This window comes from Nipponia nippon, unplaced genomic scaffold, assembly GCF_047370975.1.
Source record: "Nipponia nippon isolate SJK-2023a ecotype South Korea unplaced genomic scaffold, ASM4737097v1 scaffold_2, whole genome shotgun sequence".
NCBI classification, from domain to species: domain Eukaryota; kingdom Metazoa; phylum Chordata; class Aves; order Pelecaniformes; family Threskiornithidae; genus Nipponia; species Nipponia nippon.
Window position 1 is genome coordinate 113,437,570 of NW_028262336.1, and position 16,213 is coordinate 113,453,782.

Consider the following 16,213-nt stretch of genomic DNA (forward strand, 5'->3'; position numbering starts at 1 on the left):
GGTAGCTATCTAATATTTTTTTAAGAAAAGGGTTACAGAAACTGCATATATTGCCGTACAGCTGCAGCTCAGAGAATTTCTGTACAACTAAGCCTACCACCTCACTGTACTCACCAGCCAACTGCAGAACAACAAAAATACTGTAACCTCTTGTACAAGTGGAAGAATTGCAATGAATATTTACTACACTATCGTATGTTGCAAAATATTCAACACATGCAGTAGTTATGGGAATAAATACCTGTGCCATACAAACACATACAAATAACTTCAACAGAATAGTCCCAGAACATTTATACAAGTAGATATTTGAAGGATTAGTTGCTATATAACCATAAGAAAAACCTTTCTCTGCACTATTTCACAATTACAATTTCTTATATAGGCAGATTTAAAAGCTCATAAAGAAAGTAGGTACAACTATTAAAATACTCTGTAACCCAACTACGAAATGTGCCATGAGACAAAACTGAAACAGCTAGCCCTTAGTGACATAACTTTTAGCATTCATTTTTAACAGCAGAGCGCAAAAATGGCTGAGTACACTGAGATCTCCAGGACCTTCCTGCATCGACCCTGGGTCGCTGAGCTTCCCAGCAGCCAGGCCCTGCGTGACATACCTACAGGAGTAGGTGATGTTCGGTTCCTCCCCCAACCTCCTGTTGCAAACCAGTCCACAATGTCACCTCTCTGGTGCCTTTACATCTACGTGAGTATCTTAATTTTAACAGTTTTAAAATGGTACAGGGGAAGAAGGGGAATAGCCATACCTCTTTACAGCTTGCAAAAAACACAATGGTCTTCTTTTTCAAGTGACTTCTCAGGAAAGAGTATAACATGTTTACTTTTTGCTGAAGCTCACATACAACGTAGTTCTGATCCAAAGTTGCTGGGGTACTAAAAAAAAAAAACAAAACACAAACCAAAAACCAAAAAGTACATTTAGATATCATTAGTTCCCGTATCATTAAAATGAGAAAGAAGGGAAGAGAGAGAATATACAGGCATACAATATCTATACAATATTTACAGAGCTTCCTGTCCTTTCTTTTAAGTCAAGAGTGTCTGACAAATACCCAGGAAAACGGGGCGGGGGGGGGGGGGGGGGAACACACAAAAAAAAGTCAAGCTGGAAAGTTCTCCCACTTTGAGGAACAAATCTTAGCAGCCCCACTAGAAAGCTACTCTTGAAAGATGAATCTATTTCCTTGTTAAAGCCAGTGGGGAGGAGGGAACGGCTTTTGACATTACTTCTAAATTCATTTACTACTAGCAAGTCAAGCTTTTTCCATGTCTAAGCAGCGACATTCAAATTGCCTTGACTTAAAATGCAATTTTGTCTATTAGTCCTATTAAAGCATCATTTGTGCTCTAAGGCAATGTCAAAACACAGTCTAATCACGCACAAAAATGAGCACTGATGTACTTCTACTGATTACACCCTGACATGTAAAGTGACTTTGTAAAGCTCTGAATTGTCATCTTAACTCACCTTTTTGTTCTTTACAAAATAAAATAAACTAAGCTAAAAAAAAAAAAAATTCTTTGGCATATTTGTCCTTGAAATACATCTAAATGCTCATCTCTCACAGTTCCTCTGATTCACCCTAAACAGACCAAGGGTATTCAAAATTATTTTATTAAAGGTGCCACTTGGGAGGATGAAATTATAAGACACTGCTCCAGTTTTTATTCTGCTAGTCAATTTGAATTATGTCACAGCACCTTTTGCTTTGTAAGTCCTTCAGAGGAAACTGTTTTCATAAGGCAATAACCTATTGTACACTAAGGCAGTAAATTCTGAAAGACATGAATACTTTCCTTTTTTTGATTCAGTTTATTATCTAATTGCACTCTCCCAAATATTAAAAAAGTAATTTAAAATAGACTTCACAAAAAAATGCAAGATCTGTGAAACAGATGTATAGTCAGTCCTCAAAATGAAGACTACATACTTCTGCTAAGAGCATGTTAGCCACACAGTTTTTTCTAGCAATCACACTTATTTAAGATACTTTTGATAGCACTACTGATTAAAAAAGGTATTTGCAGTACAATGCAGAGATAATCAAATCAAGTAGTTAAAACTGCCTCAGGATTCAACCTGGTTCTGCTGTTCATTTTGCTGATGATTTCTCATTTGCTTTTGGGAAAGCCATTTTTACCACTGTGCTTCACCTTTCTCCTGCATCTTACATATGGAAATATATGCAGGCTTCATAGAAAAGCAGGAAAAAAAAAAATCATACGTGTTCATAAGCAATTTCACACTTAGGTGATAGAATCCACAGAAATGCAAAAATATTAAATATGTTTCTTCACTTAGACTTCAAAAGAAAAAAAAGTGCCAAAAAACAATGTGCATTTTTTTTTCATTTAGTGACACATTAGATTTTTTGAGCTTGGCAGACCACATACTTCACTTCTCACAAAGCCTTCCCATTCTGATCCAAACTCTATGGCATGACAAATTTATTTGTGTGCACAGTGAATCCAGCACGTCAGGAAGCCACAAGACTTACTGCACATGGACTAATTGGTGAAACACTGGACCGGGTTGCCCAGAGAGATGGTAAATGCCCCATCCTTGGAAACATTCAAGGTCAGGCTGGACAGGGCTCTGAGCAACCTGATCTGGTTGAAGATGTCCCTGCTCATTGCAAGGTGGTTGGACTAGATGACCTTTAAAGGTCCCTTCCAACCCAAACCATTCTATGATTCTAATGTCACATGCTTTTCTTTGAGCACCTAATATTGAATACACAAACAAGACTGTCATTCTGCACTTTCCCAATAGAGTAGCATTTCCTTGGAAAGCCAGATTTATCAACTGCACACAGAAGAATTGTATTTGTGCAACATATCTGGCGGTTTTGTACAGTAAGTATGCACACACAGGAGGTAAGGAAGCCAAACAACAAAAAAGCAGCAATTCAGAAGCAAGTGCTACAGCCAGGACGCTACTCCATCCAGGCTATAATCCACTCTGGGGCTTGCTCCTGAAGAAGAAAATTTCCAGTCTGCGAAACTGCCTGAGGAGCTACAATGAAATTGCAGGTTCAGCGTCCCTGTAATGCATCAGTCAGAACTAGTACCCTCTTATCTGGAAATTCCTTGCTTTCAGGAAGGCATACAACAGGATCAGACACTCCAGGAAGGAGGACGCAGGACATAACTTCTGATTCATGGAACCGACAGTCAGAGAAGCAGTTAAGTAGGATCAATATCTGTTTAACCGCCACAGAAAAAATAAAATTATCCCAACGTACCTGAATTTGGCTTTCTCATGAACCCAAACATATTCCGGATCTTTCAGACTCAGCCGTGCAAGATCCTTCACTGATTTTGTTTGTGTTGCAGAAAAAAGCAAGGTCTGGCGTTTCTTAGGTAGATTTTCTATGATTGCATTCATTGTGTCAGCAAACCCCATGTCTAGAATTCTATCAGCTTCATCAAGAACTGAGTTGAGAGATAATTTGAGAAAATCTGGTTTTAGCTTTATTTATATTTAAAAAAAAAAATCATACATCAAATCCATATAGTACAAAAATCCATGCCTACTTAAACTGCAGAAATTAGCTTAATTACTGTATATGACAGGATTCTCTTTAGATATTCATGTACTCCATAAAATATGTTTTTAAAAAAACTGCAATAGAAGTCATAGTATTTCCCATAATCTATGCACTACAGCCCTCAGTTTCACATGCTGAAACATAAAAGATCAGCATTTCAAGTAAACAGTTCAGCAATTTGCAGACAGACTGCAAATTACAAACTCCCTGTCCTATTACTGAAACAAAAGCATGGAATATAAAACAGTGCTGTACTATTCATGACAGAGCAAAACAGACTCTCCTGTACCTAAGCTGAATTTAGCATTAAAACATAAGGAATAAACAGTGTAGCACAGAGACAAAGCTTTAAGAAAAGGGCCTACGTTTAATGCAATTCTTGTGTAACTGCCATGAATTGTACTAAGTGTAGCAAGCGTAATTTCACATTTTATCAGCTCCATTAGCTTCTTAATTGCTTCTATGTTCCTCAAGCTATGCTAAAGATTATGCAGTTCTTAGTGGCAGGCAAACCTTTTCGTTACACTGAGATTTTTATTCAAGTTGGAAGGATGAAAAGAAACAACGTTAACAATGCTAACAAAATAATGAAAGGAGCAGCAATCTGTCTTAAAATTAAAAGAAAAGTGTTTTCTAGAACTGGCCTGAAATACACACACCACAATGGATATTCCGTATAGTTAATTATCATGTCAGGAAAAACACAAGAACCACAGCCAGAAAGCAAAGGCCAGCGTTAGCCAAGACAGACCTAAAGGATTATATGGCATACTACTTTTGGTTTTGGGTTCCTTACTAACTCACTCACTTGTTCTTATCATCCTAAGGAAGGCATGCTCAGCAACTGTTTGAGAGAAAGTACACACAACAAAAGGGTTTTCTTGTTTTCTGTTTTAATTTGTACATTTCATTTGTGAACTTAAACGCCATTTCATCTACACACTGTGACTAGGATAAACTTTTTACCCAAAGATGTGCTCCACACAATTATGAACTGTTACAAAATATTTCTGAGTACTTTCAAGTACTTAAAAAACTTACTCAACATTTGTAGATCAGATGCATAGAAATATGAAGTTTCATCCATGTGCTGTAGAAGCCGTCCTGGAGTGCAAATTAGCATATTTATGTGGTGGATTCTTTCAGACTCTTCTTTCAGATCCTGAAAAGGAGTTAAATCAGCTTAGCTCTAGTTGTTCACACTAGAAGCCCGGTACCAGAGATGACCAGGCCAGCTTAACCTGTTTATAGTTTTTAGAAAGAATAGTCAAGGATCAGCCCTTCCTCTTTCTATAGAGATATCACAATTTCTTCAGCTTGTTCACACTTGTGGCTTGAGCAAAAAGTATTTCAGAATAATCTAAATTAACAGGATAGTCCTGGAAGACTTGGAAGGAAGGTCCATCCAGTCATGTAACTTGGAAAGACTGTAAATATGCAAAAGCTTCAAAAGACACAGACTACAAAGACAGGAAAACAAGTGGGTCATTGATAGGTTCCCATTAACTACTCTCTTCCCTCACTTTTCATTTCCAGGGTTTCTTTCCTAAACTAGTACTTAATATAGCACTCATTTATGCTTCCATACAGCAAACTCCAAGAGAGGACAAACCTTTCCTCCGATGATAAGGCCAGCTGAGAACTCATGATTCCTTCCCACTTTACGCAGAACCTTGAAGGTTTGATATGCCAGTTCCCGGGTAGGTGATATTATCAAAACTCCCAGTCCATCAGCTGAAGTCCACTGATTGCGATACAGGAGTTCCAAAGCCTGAAAAAAATTACCGTATTTTCATTATAAAAAAGTCTGAAGCAAAATATGTAACAACAACAAATTTTTAATAAAAAGTGTTATTAAAAAAAGATAAAGCCACACTAATTAAAATAATGACTTGAACATCAGTATACATTTCACATAGTTTGATTACATATCAATTCTAACTGATGGTAATGATACTTGCTGTAGCAAAGTTCCCCAGTACCAATCTATGACAGACAGTAATGGGTGGTAAATTGTAAACATTTTACTGCACAATTAATCCTACTCTGCTAAATTCTGGAAATTAAGCCTTCATCATTTATACGAGAATAGAAATCAGATGTAGAAAACCATGAGAAACTTCCCTGCTCATAAGGTTTTGCAGGAACCAGAAACAGAATGAGCAACTAGAATAAAGTCAATTATTGCAGCTTTAATTCCAGTTACAGACTTGAAGCAGTACTATCCACACATGCTACCTACAAAGCATAAGTTGCCATAAGCCTCAGACCAGGATTATTCCTCCTCTTATGAATTCACACTGTAGAAACGCTGTCTTAATCAGCTAATCCTAACACAAAGATTTCATAGGTATGAATACCTGAAGCATTCTGAAATACTGAAGGCTGTTAAGCATCCTTGTAAAATTAATTTTTTTTTCACTCCATCTCTCCAGCTCCTCTCTTACCACTTTTCTCCCCTAAAACTGTTTTACAATAAAGTCTGTAAAACAAAAGTACTTCTGCTCCTAGATTAACTAATTGAGCAATCTCACTTTTGTTTCTCAAGTTCACAAGACTATCTTTTGAAGCCACCTATTTTTTTTTTATTCTTTACTAATAAAAAATAAATTTTAAAAAAACAGCATAAAGCATAAATCTTCTCAAGTAGAGAGGGTATTCAAAACACCTACCACTGTTCCCACAGTTACTGACAGGATAGGCTCCAAAGACATTTATGCTTACAAAAATGCAAATAATGTTTAAACCAAAAAACCCTCCATAATCAAAATGACATTTCTTTTTCCCTTTATCTAATCATAACATGATGGGTTTTGTATCCACTTATATGTGCACTTCAAGCAAATGTCTCAATTATACTTTCAACTTGAAGAAATGAAATGTAGAGCATGATGTTTCAAGTAAAACAGTCAAATATGTATTATCCATGACAGGGGTTTTCATCCTGTTTTCCTGCTTGCACCTGGAAGTGATTTCTAAGGAGTCCACAAAAGACAACAAGGAAATGGAAGTCCACAATCACTAAGCTTAAGTTTGCTATATAAGGTCCAAATCCTAAAATTTTAAAGGGGTGAAAACCACTCATCTAAAAAAAGTCTAAGGAACTGAAGAAATTTCACCATTCTATTCCATACACCTAGTTTTCAAATTTTAAAAGAATTGTACAACTAAAGTTGCACCAGGAAAACAGATTCCTGAGAGAAAAACAAAGCACTTTCTAAATCACACAGGGTCTACTAATGTAAGGATCAAAATAGAATTTCTAAGTGTCAGAATATTCCTAGGGCCAAAAATATACTTCTTTCAGAACCTCAAGCAGCTTTATTAAATTAGTATCTTGGCTTTCTTGGAACATTTAGATCAGTTGAACTATAATTTTTCTCCCAGGTTCTATTAATCTAAACTGTTTGACATCTAATACTTCCCAGATAACTCGGTTTAAGTACAAATGGAAGGATATAAATTACTTACTGGGACAATAAAAGCCAAGGTTTTGCCTGATCCAGTCTTTGCAGCTCCAAGTATATCTTTACCTTGTAAAGCCAAACCTATGGTTTGCCTCTGTATCTCCGTTACCACACGATACTGAGCTTCCTGCAATCCTAGTATTTGCAGTGTGGGAATAGAAGAGAGTGTGGGAGGGGAAGGAAAAAAAAAGAAAAAAAAAATCTTTATTTTTGTCTTGCCCAGAGCTGTATTCCTCCATTTAGAAAACACTGTACATGGCAATACTTATCTAAAACTTAGTTTAAAGCAAAAAAACATTCAGATGCAGATAAATAATACATTCATTTTTACTTAAATTGCTTTCCAAAGAAAACTTTTGTACTCACCTTTTAGGGTTTTCTTTGACAATGGAAAATCTGAAAATCTTTGAATTTCACTTGCATTTATCTGAAACAAAATAAGCTTAATCAGTACTTACAATCTAAGCAAAACAGAGAAATTAAATAGCATTCTTTAAGTTACTGTTAACATAAATATGCAGTAGTTCAGTATGACCTGATCAAAGTTAGCTGGTCAGGCAATCTAGTTTGACCAAAGCCAAACCGCTCTTCTACCATAATCTGTTTAGTAAGTAATAATATATACTTTAACCACGCAGGCTAACAGTGCAATTTAAAGCTCAGATCATCATAAAATCACAAAACAATTTAGGCTGAAAGGGACCTCAGGAGGCCTCTGCTCCAACCCCCTGCTCACAGCAGGTCGGCTCTGCGGTCAGATCAGGCTGCTCAGGGCTTCTTCCAGTCCAGTCTTGAAATCGCTCAAAGGCAGAGACTGGACAGCTTCTCTGGGCAACCCGTGCCTCTGCCTGACTGTCCCCATGGGCAAAAAGTGTCCCAGGCTGAGCCTCTCTTCTGTCAACTTACACCAGTTGTCTCTCGTCCTTCCACCCTGCACCATCTCCTCAATGATCTCCCCAGGGGCACCAGGGGCTTCTGTAAGGTCCCGTCCCAACCCCAAAGCCATCTCTGCTACAGACTGACAAGCCCGTCTCCCCCAGCCTCTCCTCACAGGGCAAGTCCTCCGAGGCTGGAGCACCATTTCAATGGCCCTCCGCTGAACTGCATCCACTTTATTGATGTCTTTTTCTTATTAGGGCGTCCAAAACTGGATGCAGTGCTCTTCAGAAAAAAATTTAAATTTTTTTAAAAATTGCATTTTAAAAAGATACTGCAGTATGCAAGCAAGGTCTAAATTTTCTGCAATGCAGCATGCCCAAGACATAACTTGCAATTAAACTGCATGCTAAGCATCTCACATACAAACAGTATCTCCAAAAATCAGAACTTCTGTAGCCTTTTTCTCCAAAACTGTCCCAGTCAGACTAACTGCCAATAGAGATTATAATAAAATATCTATGGCAAAACACATAACTAGCCAATTATTTCATATTTCTGTGTGGCTTCAACGAGCACTGCATTTATGATTCATGCACGCTAAGCATAAATTTATTTTCCTGGGAATATCCACAGAGGAGCAGTTTGATTTTGGAGGCTACTATAAATGCAGTAATGATAGTCATATCCCATAAAATAGAACTCGGAGCTCTTACCTCCCTTCTTTTTTAACCATTCCAGATTAAGGAAAAAGCATTACTATGCTGCAAAGTACACAGCCCTTATCTTCCTGAAAAAGAGAAGCTCACCCGCACCCTTAACCATTTAACCCTTACGGCTCCCATCCATAAAGGCAGACTCCTTCATCTGCAAGGACCACACGCAAACGCTGCTGGCAGCCTCCCTACAACCTTACTAGAGCTAAGCTGTCCACCTGTATTTTCAAATCCCTTGATGCAATGAGGATGAAGTGTATTCCAGCTGCTGTATGAGATCAGACATCACAAAAGCAGGTAAATGTTCTGCAGGGTAAAAGCCTGGCAAACAAACGCTTTGGGAGATAGCTCCAGATAACAAACTCGTTTCTTCCCCACTCCACTTTTCCATTTTGACTCTACAGTTCTTGTGTCAAGATTTTTTTGCATATACTTAGCATTAGGTTTATCACTTAGCATTAGGTTTATTAGGATTAATCACTGCAAACACAAAGACCCCACAAGAATCAGTGGAACAGCACCAGGGAAGGAGCCCCACCGATGTCATCACTGCACAACAAGTTAAAGCACCCTGGGACTGTCGGAGGAGAGGGGTCAGCCCACGGTCCCTGGGTGAACCCCACCGAGGAGCCAGCGGGGCCACCCCCTCCCCAGGCTGACGGGGGTGTGGGGCTCACGGGGGGCTGCAGGGGAAAAGCATTTGGGGACGTCGTACAACTTCTTGTAAGGTGTATTAAGGGGGTTGTGGGAATGTGCAAGACTTGTTATGGGATGTTTAGGGGAAGGATCAACGGCAGGGAAAGGGAGGGAACAAGGTGGACTGGGAAGGAACCAGTGTGAGAAAATAGAGGGAAAAGGGGATAAGAGGCACCGGTCCTGGGTAACAGCTGGCTAGTCAGTACGCTTGTCTGACCGGGGCCTGCACCCCATCACCACAGCCAGCCCTACAGTCCTACTAAATATTCTTATAGAATGATGTAAATAATTATTTACTGCTAATAATAATTACTCTTACATTCTTTCCATCCACATTCTGTGCAGGCACACCGTCTAATCTGACCTTGTGTGAGAGACCACCAGCAGCCTCCAAGCCAGACTGGTGGGCAGCAGCGAGAGCCGAGTGCCAGCAACTGGAGCGGGACCACGAACCCCAGAGGCTGGAGGGCGCCGGTGCCGGCACCTGGGGAAACCGGGGCCTGAGGCCAGCTCTGGGGCGGACTGAGGAGCTAATGCCAGCTGCCGGAGAGACCCGTTTTCCATGTGTGGGTACGCATTTCACTAGCAGACGTTAATCCTGACCAGACAGAGAGGACCAGTACGTGCCGCCCATGCTGTTCACATGTGTGCAAGCACTGTGTGTGCGTGTGTCTGCACAGGTGCTGATAAAGGCACTGCTCTGTCATGTTCACCTGTGGCTGGCCATGCGTGTGTGCACACCTGCATACCTGCTGGGAATACATGGTCATCCCCATTGCAGGCTGGACTTGGGGACCCAGAACTGCAGCAATCTTGATCCACCTGACTGGGACAAGAAGAGTCCATCTATGTCCTGAGGCTCACCAGATTCACCAACCTCTAGCACTTGGTATACTTAACTTTTTAAAGCTGCCCTACAGGGTACAAAACATACTAAAAAAGTAATTCATTGTCCTAACACCTACTAATTTACTTCTCTGTACACATCCACCTCTACAGCATACTTGAGAGCTGTTAATCACGTGTGCGCACACACACACACAAAACCCCCAAGAGCATGTGTTTGAGTCCCTGAGTTGGCTGATTTACAAAAATGCTGAGATGTCAAGTGGAGATCTTAAGAAAAATGTAATACTTTCAAGTCTGTTCTAGCTGACAGGAGGTCATCAAAAGATGTGGACAGCTTCCACTGGCAAAGTTCACAACAATCAATAGCAGCAGGACAGAAAAAAAACACAGAACCCAGGATAAAAAAAAAAAAAATAGAGAGACTACTGTAGCTATAAAGCCTGAGCAGATGAAGAGGAAGGTAGACTACACAGCTTTGAATTCATACTGACCAGCATCCATAAACTGAGATTTCCAAATGTCAAATTCAGAGCTTACACATCTTGTGCATTTCTAATAGGTATCGTTTATCTCTAACAGACTGCTGAACAGAAATCTCCCAACGCAGGGACCAAGCAAAGTGGTCCTTAGACGTTCCTGACAACTTGTGATAACAATTCCAGAGGCGACCTCAAATGAAGAGCTACTGAGCTGTCAGATCAGCCTTCAGATCAGAAATCACCATAAAAAAGGGGTTTTTTTTCGACTTTCACAAATTGGAATTTCTGACAAATATTTCCAAGTTCAGCTGATAATTTTGAAGACATCACGTATCACATGTGATAGTGTATTGGGCTAATTCCCAGTCTTATTATTTTGCATTCTAAAGGATCACAACTCAGTGATGTACACAGGTTTAGTTTAATTTCAACCAAGAGACTGTCCACATAGGAAAACAGTATGCCTACAGGAGGGAAAACTGTCTTACTAACATCAAAAAAGAATTCAAGCAATCCATTATGTGCAACTAAAGGGGTAGATTTTGATAGGTTTGTGACACATGAAATGGGCTATTGCAGCAATGTGAAATTGTTCTAAATAATTAAGGCTGGTTTAAGTATTTCAGTGGTCAACTTCTTTTTAACTCTAGATGACCCAGTAAGAACCGATGTATTAATCACGAAGGAGACAAATAGTGTTCCGCTCTTCTACCTTAAACTCCTCTAAATCAATTTAAAAATCATTACATGCATAAGACTAGCTCTTTTAAAGATGTTCAAGAAGGAAAAAAAGTGAGAAGCACATTAGAAGAGCGAGGCACAGGAATGTTAGGAAAGGCCATGTCACAAAGCTTTCTATATTATTTCCCTGCCCTACAAACTTCCTGGAGCACAAGAATGATCTGTTGTAGTACCCTTAAACTCCAAAGATACTAGTTTATTTTTAAATAAAGTCCGAATAGCAGGAGTAAGAAGGATTGGTGTTAGAGGTAGATCTTCTGATAAATCTATTCCATATCTACATGTACCAGTGGAAAACAACACCAACTTCTACTTAGTTTGTTTCCCTGTCAGAAGTTATTACCTGCTCTAATCTGCTGGGAATCTGTACTTGTGAGCTCTCTCTAATCTGCTCTAGGTGAGAGCAGCCAGCTTGTTTCAAATACTTCAAATGGTACTCTGATCCAACTTGACTAATTGGACGTAAAGCAGACTAAAAGAAGTTTACACAAAGAGCTCCCCAGCACATCAGTTAGCTGTTAATGCTTTTCATGAGCACAACTGGATGGAGAAGACAATATTCATCAACAGCCTTACAGTTAGGCAACAAAGTCGCTGGATCAACAGATAACAGATCACCTATGAACATGTAACACAGAAAATGGTCCCAAGATTTGGACAAACTGAAGCTCAATTTCATGTTTTCCATCTATGCTGCCACACATTCGCCATCCCATGTCAACAAATTACCAAAAAAAAAAACCCAGAGTAACAAAATATCTTGGTTATCTCTTCATTATTGTTTAATTTTGTCTTGGTTATTCATTGCAGCCATTCTTACACTGGAAATTATAGACAATATACTCTAAGAGGGAGGGCAAGGTGGATACTCTTGCATCCAACAGCCATGATACCCCTATTCCATGCCACACGCAAGATGACAAAAGCACATCAAGACCTAACCCACCCACAGCCTGTGTGCCAGAGAGCCCAGGTAGTGCTCCTCACAGAGAGGAGCTTACCAAAGAGCTTTCTAACTCCCTTGTCCCTAAGAAGGGATCTGCCTCCTGCAGAACTCACTGGGGACCCCTGAAGATCCAAGCACATGGCACTTCCTCACAATCCCCACCCTCACTATAACCAGGTCCAGGGTAATAGGGAAGAAATGCAGGAGACCAAGTGGAAAACCAGGTCAGGGACCAGAAAAGGAGATACGAAGGACTGAAGACAGGAAGCGAGATGGGCATCCACCTGTATGTTCACAGGGAGGAGACTCCTGGAGCAAGATGACAGCAAAACCCCAGAAGAGTTGAGACCAGGAGTCCCCAAAACTATCCTAATACAAACATGTTTACTCTGTCTTCATTCTGATGGATACATGCCTGACCACTACCAGCTTCTCTTCTTCAGCCTCTATATATACACACAAACACAACCTCCCACTACCCACTCCTTACCTATGCTGCCCCAAGCTCCACAGAGACACAGAATTATTACCCACGTCCCAGAAATAGATGTGTGTGCAGACATGCACATTGGTGACACAGAGGCAGAGCAGAAATCTATGTAGAATGAGTGGAAATTAAATGCAAGTATCAAATGTACATGATGTGTTTCAGGGAAAAATGACTGCATTTAAATATTACACAAAATATTTAAGGCTAGGAGTAGAGGAACAGACAACTGTAGAAAATCAGAATGGGGACTAATCAACCTAAAAAGCCTGAGAATTGCACATCTACCTACCACAAACCAGATATATCACCGTAAAATTTATGAGGATAAGAAAGGAATACTGACCTCACTATGGAAAAGCAGAGGTTACATCATTCCCTTAAAGAATGTTGTTTCAATAACTCACTGGTTGTGTGTGTTCCTTTTAAACCTCTCTCCTGCTTACATGCATCTATGAGCACCACAGTTATACCCCGCTATCTGCCAAGGATGCGCTCCTGTAAAGTAGAGTGGTATGACAGATAGCAAAGCAGCTTTTCCCCATAAGAACTAATGTAATAAATAGGGATGCGTGTAGGGATTTAATACATGCATACAGCATAAATATGGCAAAACTGTATATGGAGAACATATACACTGTGTACGGGGAGAACAAGGAGGCAATGGCAGCATCAAGTGGAGGAGACGCTGGCTTCCCAGAGATAATTTTTCAAAATATTTCTGCCACTTCACCTCCGACACTGAATGCCCAAGATAAATCTTTTACTTCAAGCATTCTTGCTGCCTCCTTCTAAACAATTAAGATTTTTTTCATTGTCATCATCTTCCTCAAATGAATCGAGATCAACTAAGGGCAAGTGACAGATGAATAGGGGTCATGTTTGGCCATTCAGTCTCACAGACAAAGAGGCTGTAATCCACTCCAAAAAGCCACCATCTCCTCCAGTTGATGATTCTGATGATCCTGCTCCTGCCTCTCAATACACCCACACCATATACACATAATTTCAGTACACAGGAGCAACATACTACTTAAGCTTCTGCAAACATGTGTCTACTACATTACAAGAAAAGCTATCCCCTGAACTCAACCACTTTCTCTATGAGACTACTGCTCAGACTACTGACCAGCGATGGGACTCCAAAACAAGATACAGAGAAGAAAGAATAGCTAGATATTGCCATAGTGCCCTAAGGTAACGCAGCAGCCTAATTTGCAGATGGCATTATCAATTAAATGCAAGCTATTATCGAATGTAGAAACTATTACGGCCTGACAACATGAAAAATTAATTTCACTACACATCTCTCTGTGTTCAAATACACAGAAATACAAAGCAATCTATTGTATATATACTGCAGTTTGGTACATAAACAATAAGCCCACCACCCTGGGATCTGTGCAGAGAGTTCTCAAACTCTGAACACAGCCTTTGCCAAGTTGCTTTAACTCAGTTTCTCTCTCTTGCTCAGACACGCACCCTCCAGGGACCATGCAGAGGCAACCTTGTCTGTCTAAGTTATAACAAGCAGTGCAACAGTACTGTAGTAATGTAGGAGGTTTTTCATTCCACAATGAAAGACACACACCTACCAGTGGTCATCCCACACAGAAAAATACAAGCTTCTAACAATTAGAATAGTCTTCTTTCACAGTCAGCATCTAAGTCCTCTGTCTACAGTGAGCAGAAAGATATTGCGAAAACAAGTTAATTCAAAATTTATCCACAATAAAATGTATTAATCATGTATGTAGCTACCATCTTTAATTTTTATCATAAAAACAATGAATGATAAGTCCATTTTTTTCCCTGAGAAATAATCTGTGATTCAAAACAGTAATTTGACCATCTTTGGAAGCATACCATTTGCTTTCAAACCAGTAAAGCCAATGATTGTGCAAAGTTTCAGAAGTCTAACTTGCTGAATCTTAACCAAAGGAGCTATAACAACCTCTTCATGGTAACAGACATGTTTCTTCTATACCTCGTCATTACTTTCTGCTCAAATTACAACTACCAAAAAGTCTCCACTATTAGCTATGCTGAGTGCTGGGAAACCAAGTACAGCGGCCATGCTCCTCCCCAGCAGTAGCTTTAAATTCAGCAACAGTTGACAGGACACAAAGCAACACCACAGGCAGAGCACATCTAAGCCGTTATTCACAATTACAGTACTTTCCACTAATCAATGTGGCTCAAAAGCTGTCCATCTCCCAGAGGAATTCAAGGGAATCTGGGTGACAAAACCAACACCACGGACCCTGGCTCTAATATTCAAATACTTATTTCCTGACTTGAGGTTAAGCAACATACTCTCCTAGCGTGGTGTTTGCTGTAGGGCATCTTCTATGGAGACGAACGTGTCCCATCTCCAACAGCCAGGCATCCGTGCTGCCTAGTCAGAAGGGCCAAGGGCCACTGGTTACAACGGTTCCCGCCATCTACTTCAACCTCCTCCTCCTCCTCCCCCCTGCGCTCTCAACCCCTCACTCCCCTCCAGAGGGTCTGACTACCCCGGCTCCACAGCCCGCCCAGTCACCTCCACCAGAACCACTGGGACCGCGGCCACTGCCCCCTCCTCCTCCGCCTGGGGGGAGAAAGGAAGGGAACGGGGGGGCCACCCCTGCCTCATGGAGGTGAAAGCCCTTCTGCCTGCCAGCGAGCAGCGTCACCCAACAAAGCTGTGACCTACAGGCACCGCCAACAGCCAGAGGAACAGCCCCGCCAACTCCCAGGACCCCCCCTCGCAGATCCCCCCCACACCACACGAGGAGAGGGGCCGCTCCTCCGCGCCCCGCAGCCCCGCCATGCCCACCCGGCCGGGCCCTCCCGTCCCCGCCCCGCAAAGCCCCTCGCTCGCGGCCCGGCCCGGCCCGGCGGCACCAGCCGTACCTCGGGGTAGCGCTGCACCAGCCGGCCGATGCCCTCCCGTTCCACCTGCCACTCGGGCCGCTTCCGCTCCTTGCGCTGCAGCCGCAGCTTCCTCGTCCGCCGGGTGTATTTCTTCTTCCAGCGCTCGAAGCTGCGCACCGGGTCCATCGCCGCCGACCCGCCGCCGCCATCGCTGCCAGCCCGGCCCATGCTGCCGCCGCCGCCCCGCATGGGACGCACACGGCCGCCGGGGGCGGGGCTGGGCGCAGGCGGAGCGCGTCAGCGGGACGCGCCGCCGGGGGAGGGCCCGGCTCGGCTCGGCTCGGCTCGGCTCGGCTCGGCTCGGCTCGGCCACCAGGGGCCTTCCTCAGCGTGTGGGGAGGTGAAGAGGCGGCACAAGAGTTAGAGAAAAAAATCACACTTCGTGTGATATAACCCAAAAAATGAGCTCTTGGCGCAGCTTGCAAAAATGCAGCATGCGAAACGTGCTCTATGATAGAGATTATA

General features: G+C 41.6%; 1 protein-coding gene across 2 annotated transcripts in view; it reads right to left on the minus strand.

Moving 5' to 3' along the window:
• The window catches only part of DDX10 (DEAD-box helicase 10), a 193,139-nt gene extending 177,179 nt beyond the window's left edge, over positions 1-15,960 (minus strand). For both annotated transcript variants that reach the window (XM_087757197.1, XM_087757196.1), the window contains exons 1-7: positions 15,728-15,960; positions 7,409-7,469; positions 7,047-7,177; positions 5,188-5,346; positions 4,617-4,737; positions 3,270-3,459; positions 771-897 (exon numbers count right to left, since the gene is read on the minus strand). In XM_087757197.1, coding sequence (XP_087613323.1) covers positions 771-897; positions 3,270-3,459; positions 4,617-4,737; positions 5,188-5,346; positions 7,047-7,177; positions 7,409-7,469; positions 15,728-15,937 — 999 coding nt within the window. In that variant the 5' untranslated portion in view covers positions 15,938-15,960. The remainder of the gene's footprint in view (positions 1-770; positions 898-3,269; positions 3,460-4,616; positions 4,738-5,187; positions 5,347-7,046; positions 7,178-7,408; positions 7,470-15,727) is intronic.
• Between the last annotated feature and the right edge of the window lie 253 nt (positions 15,961-16,213).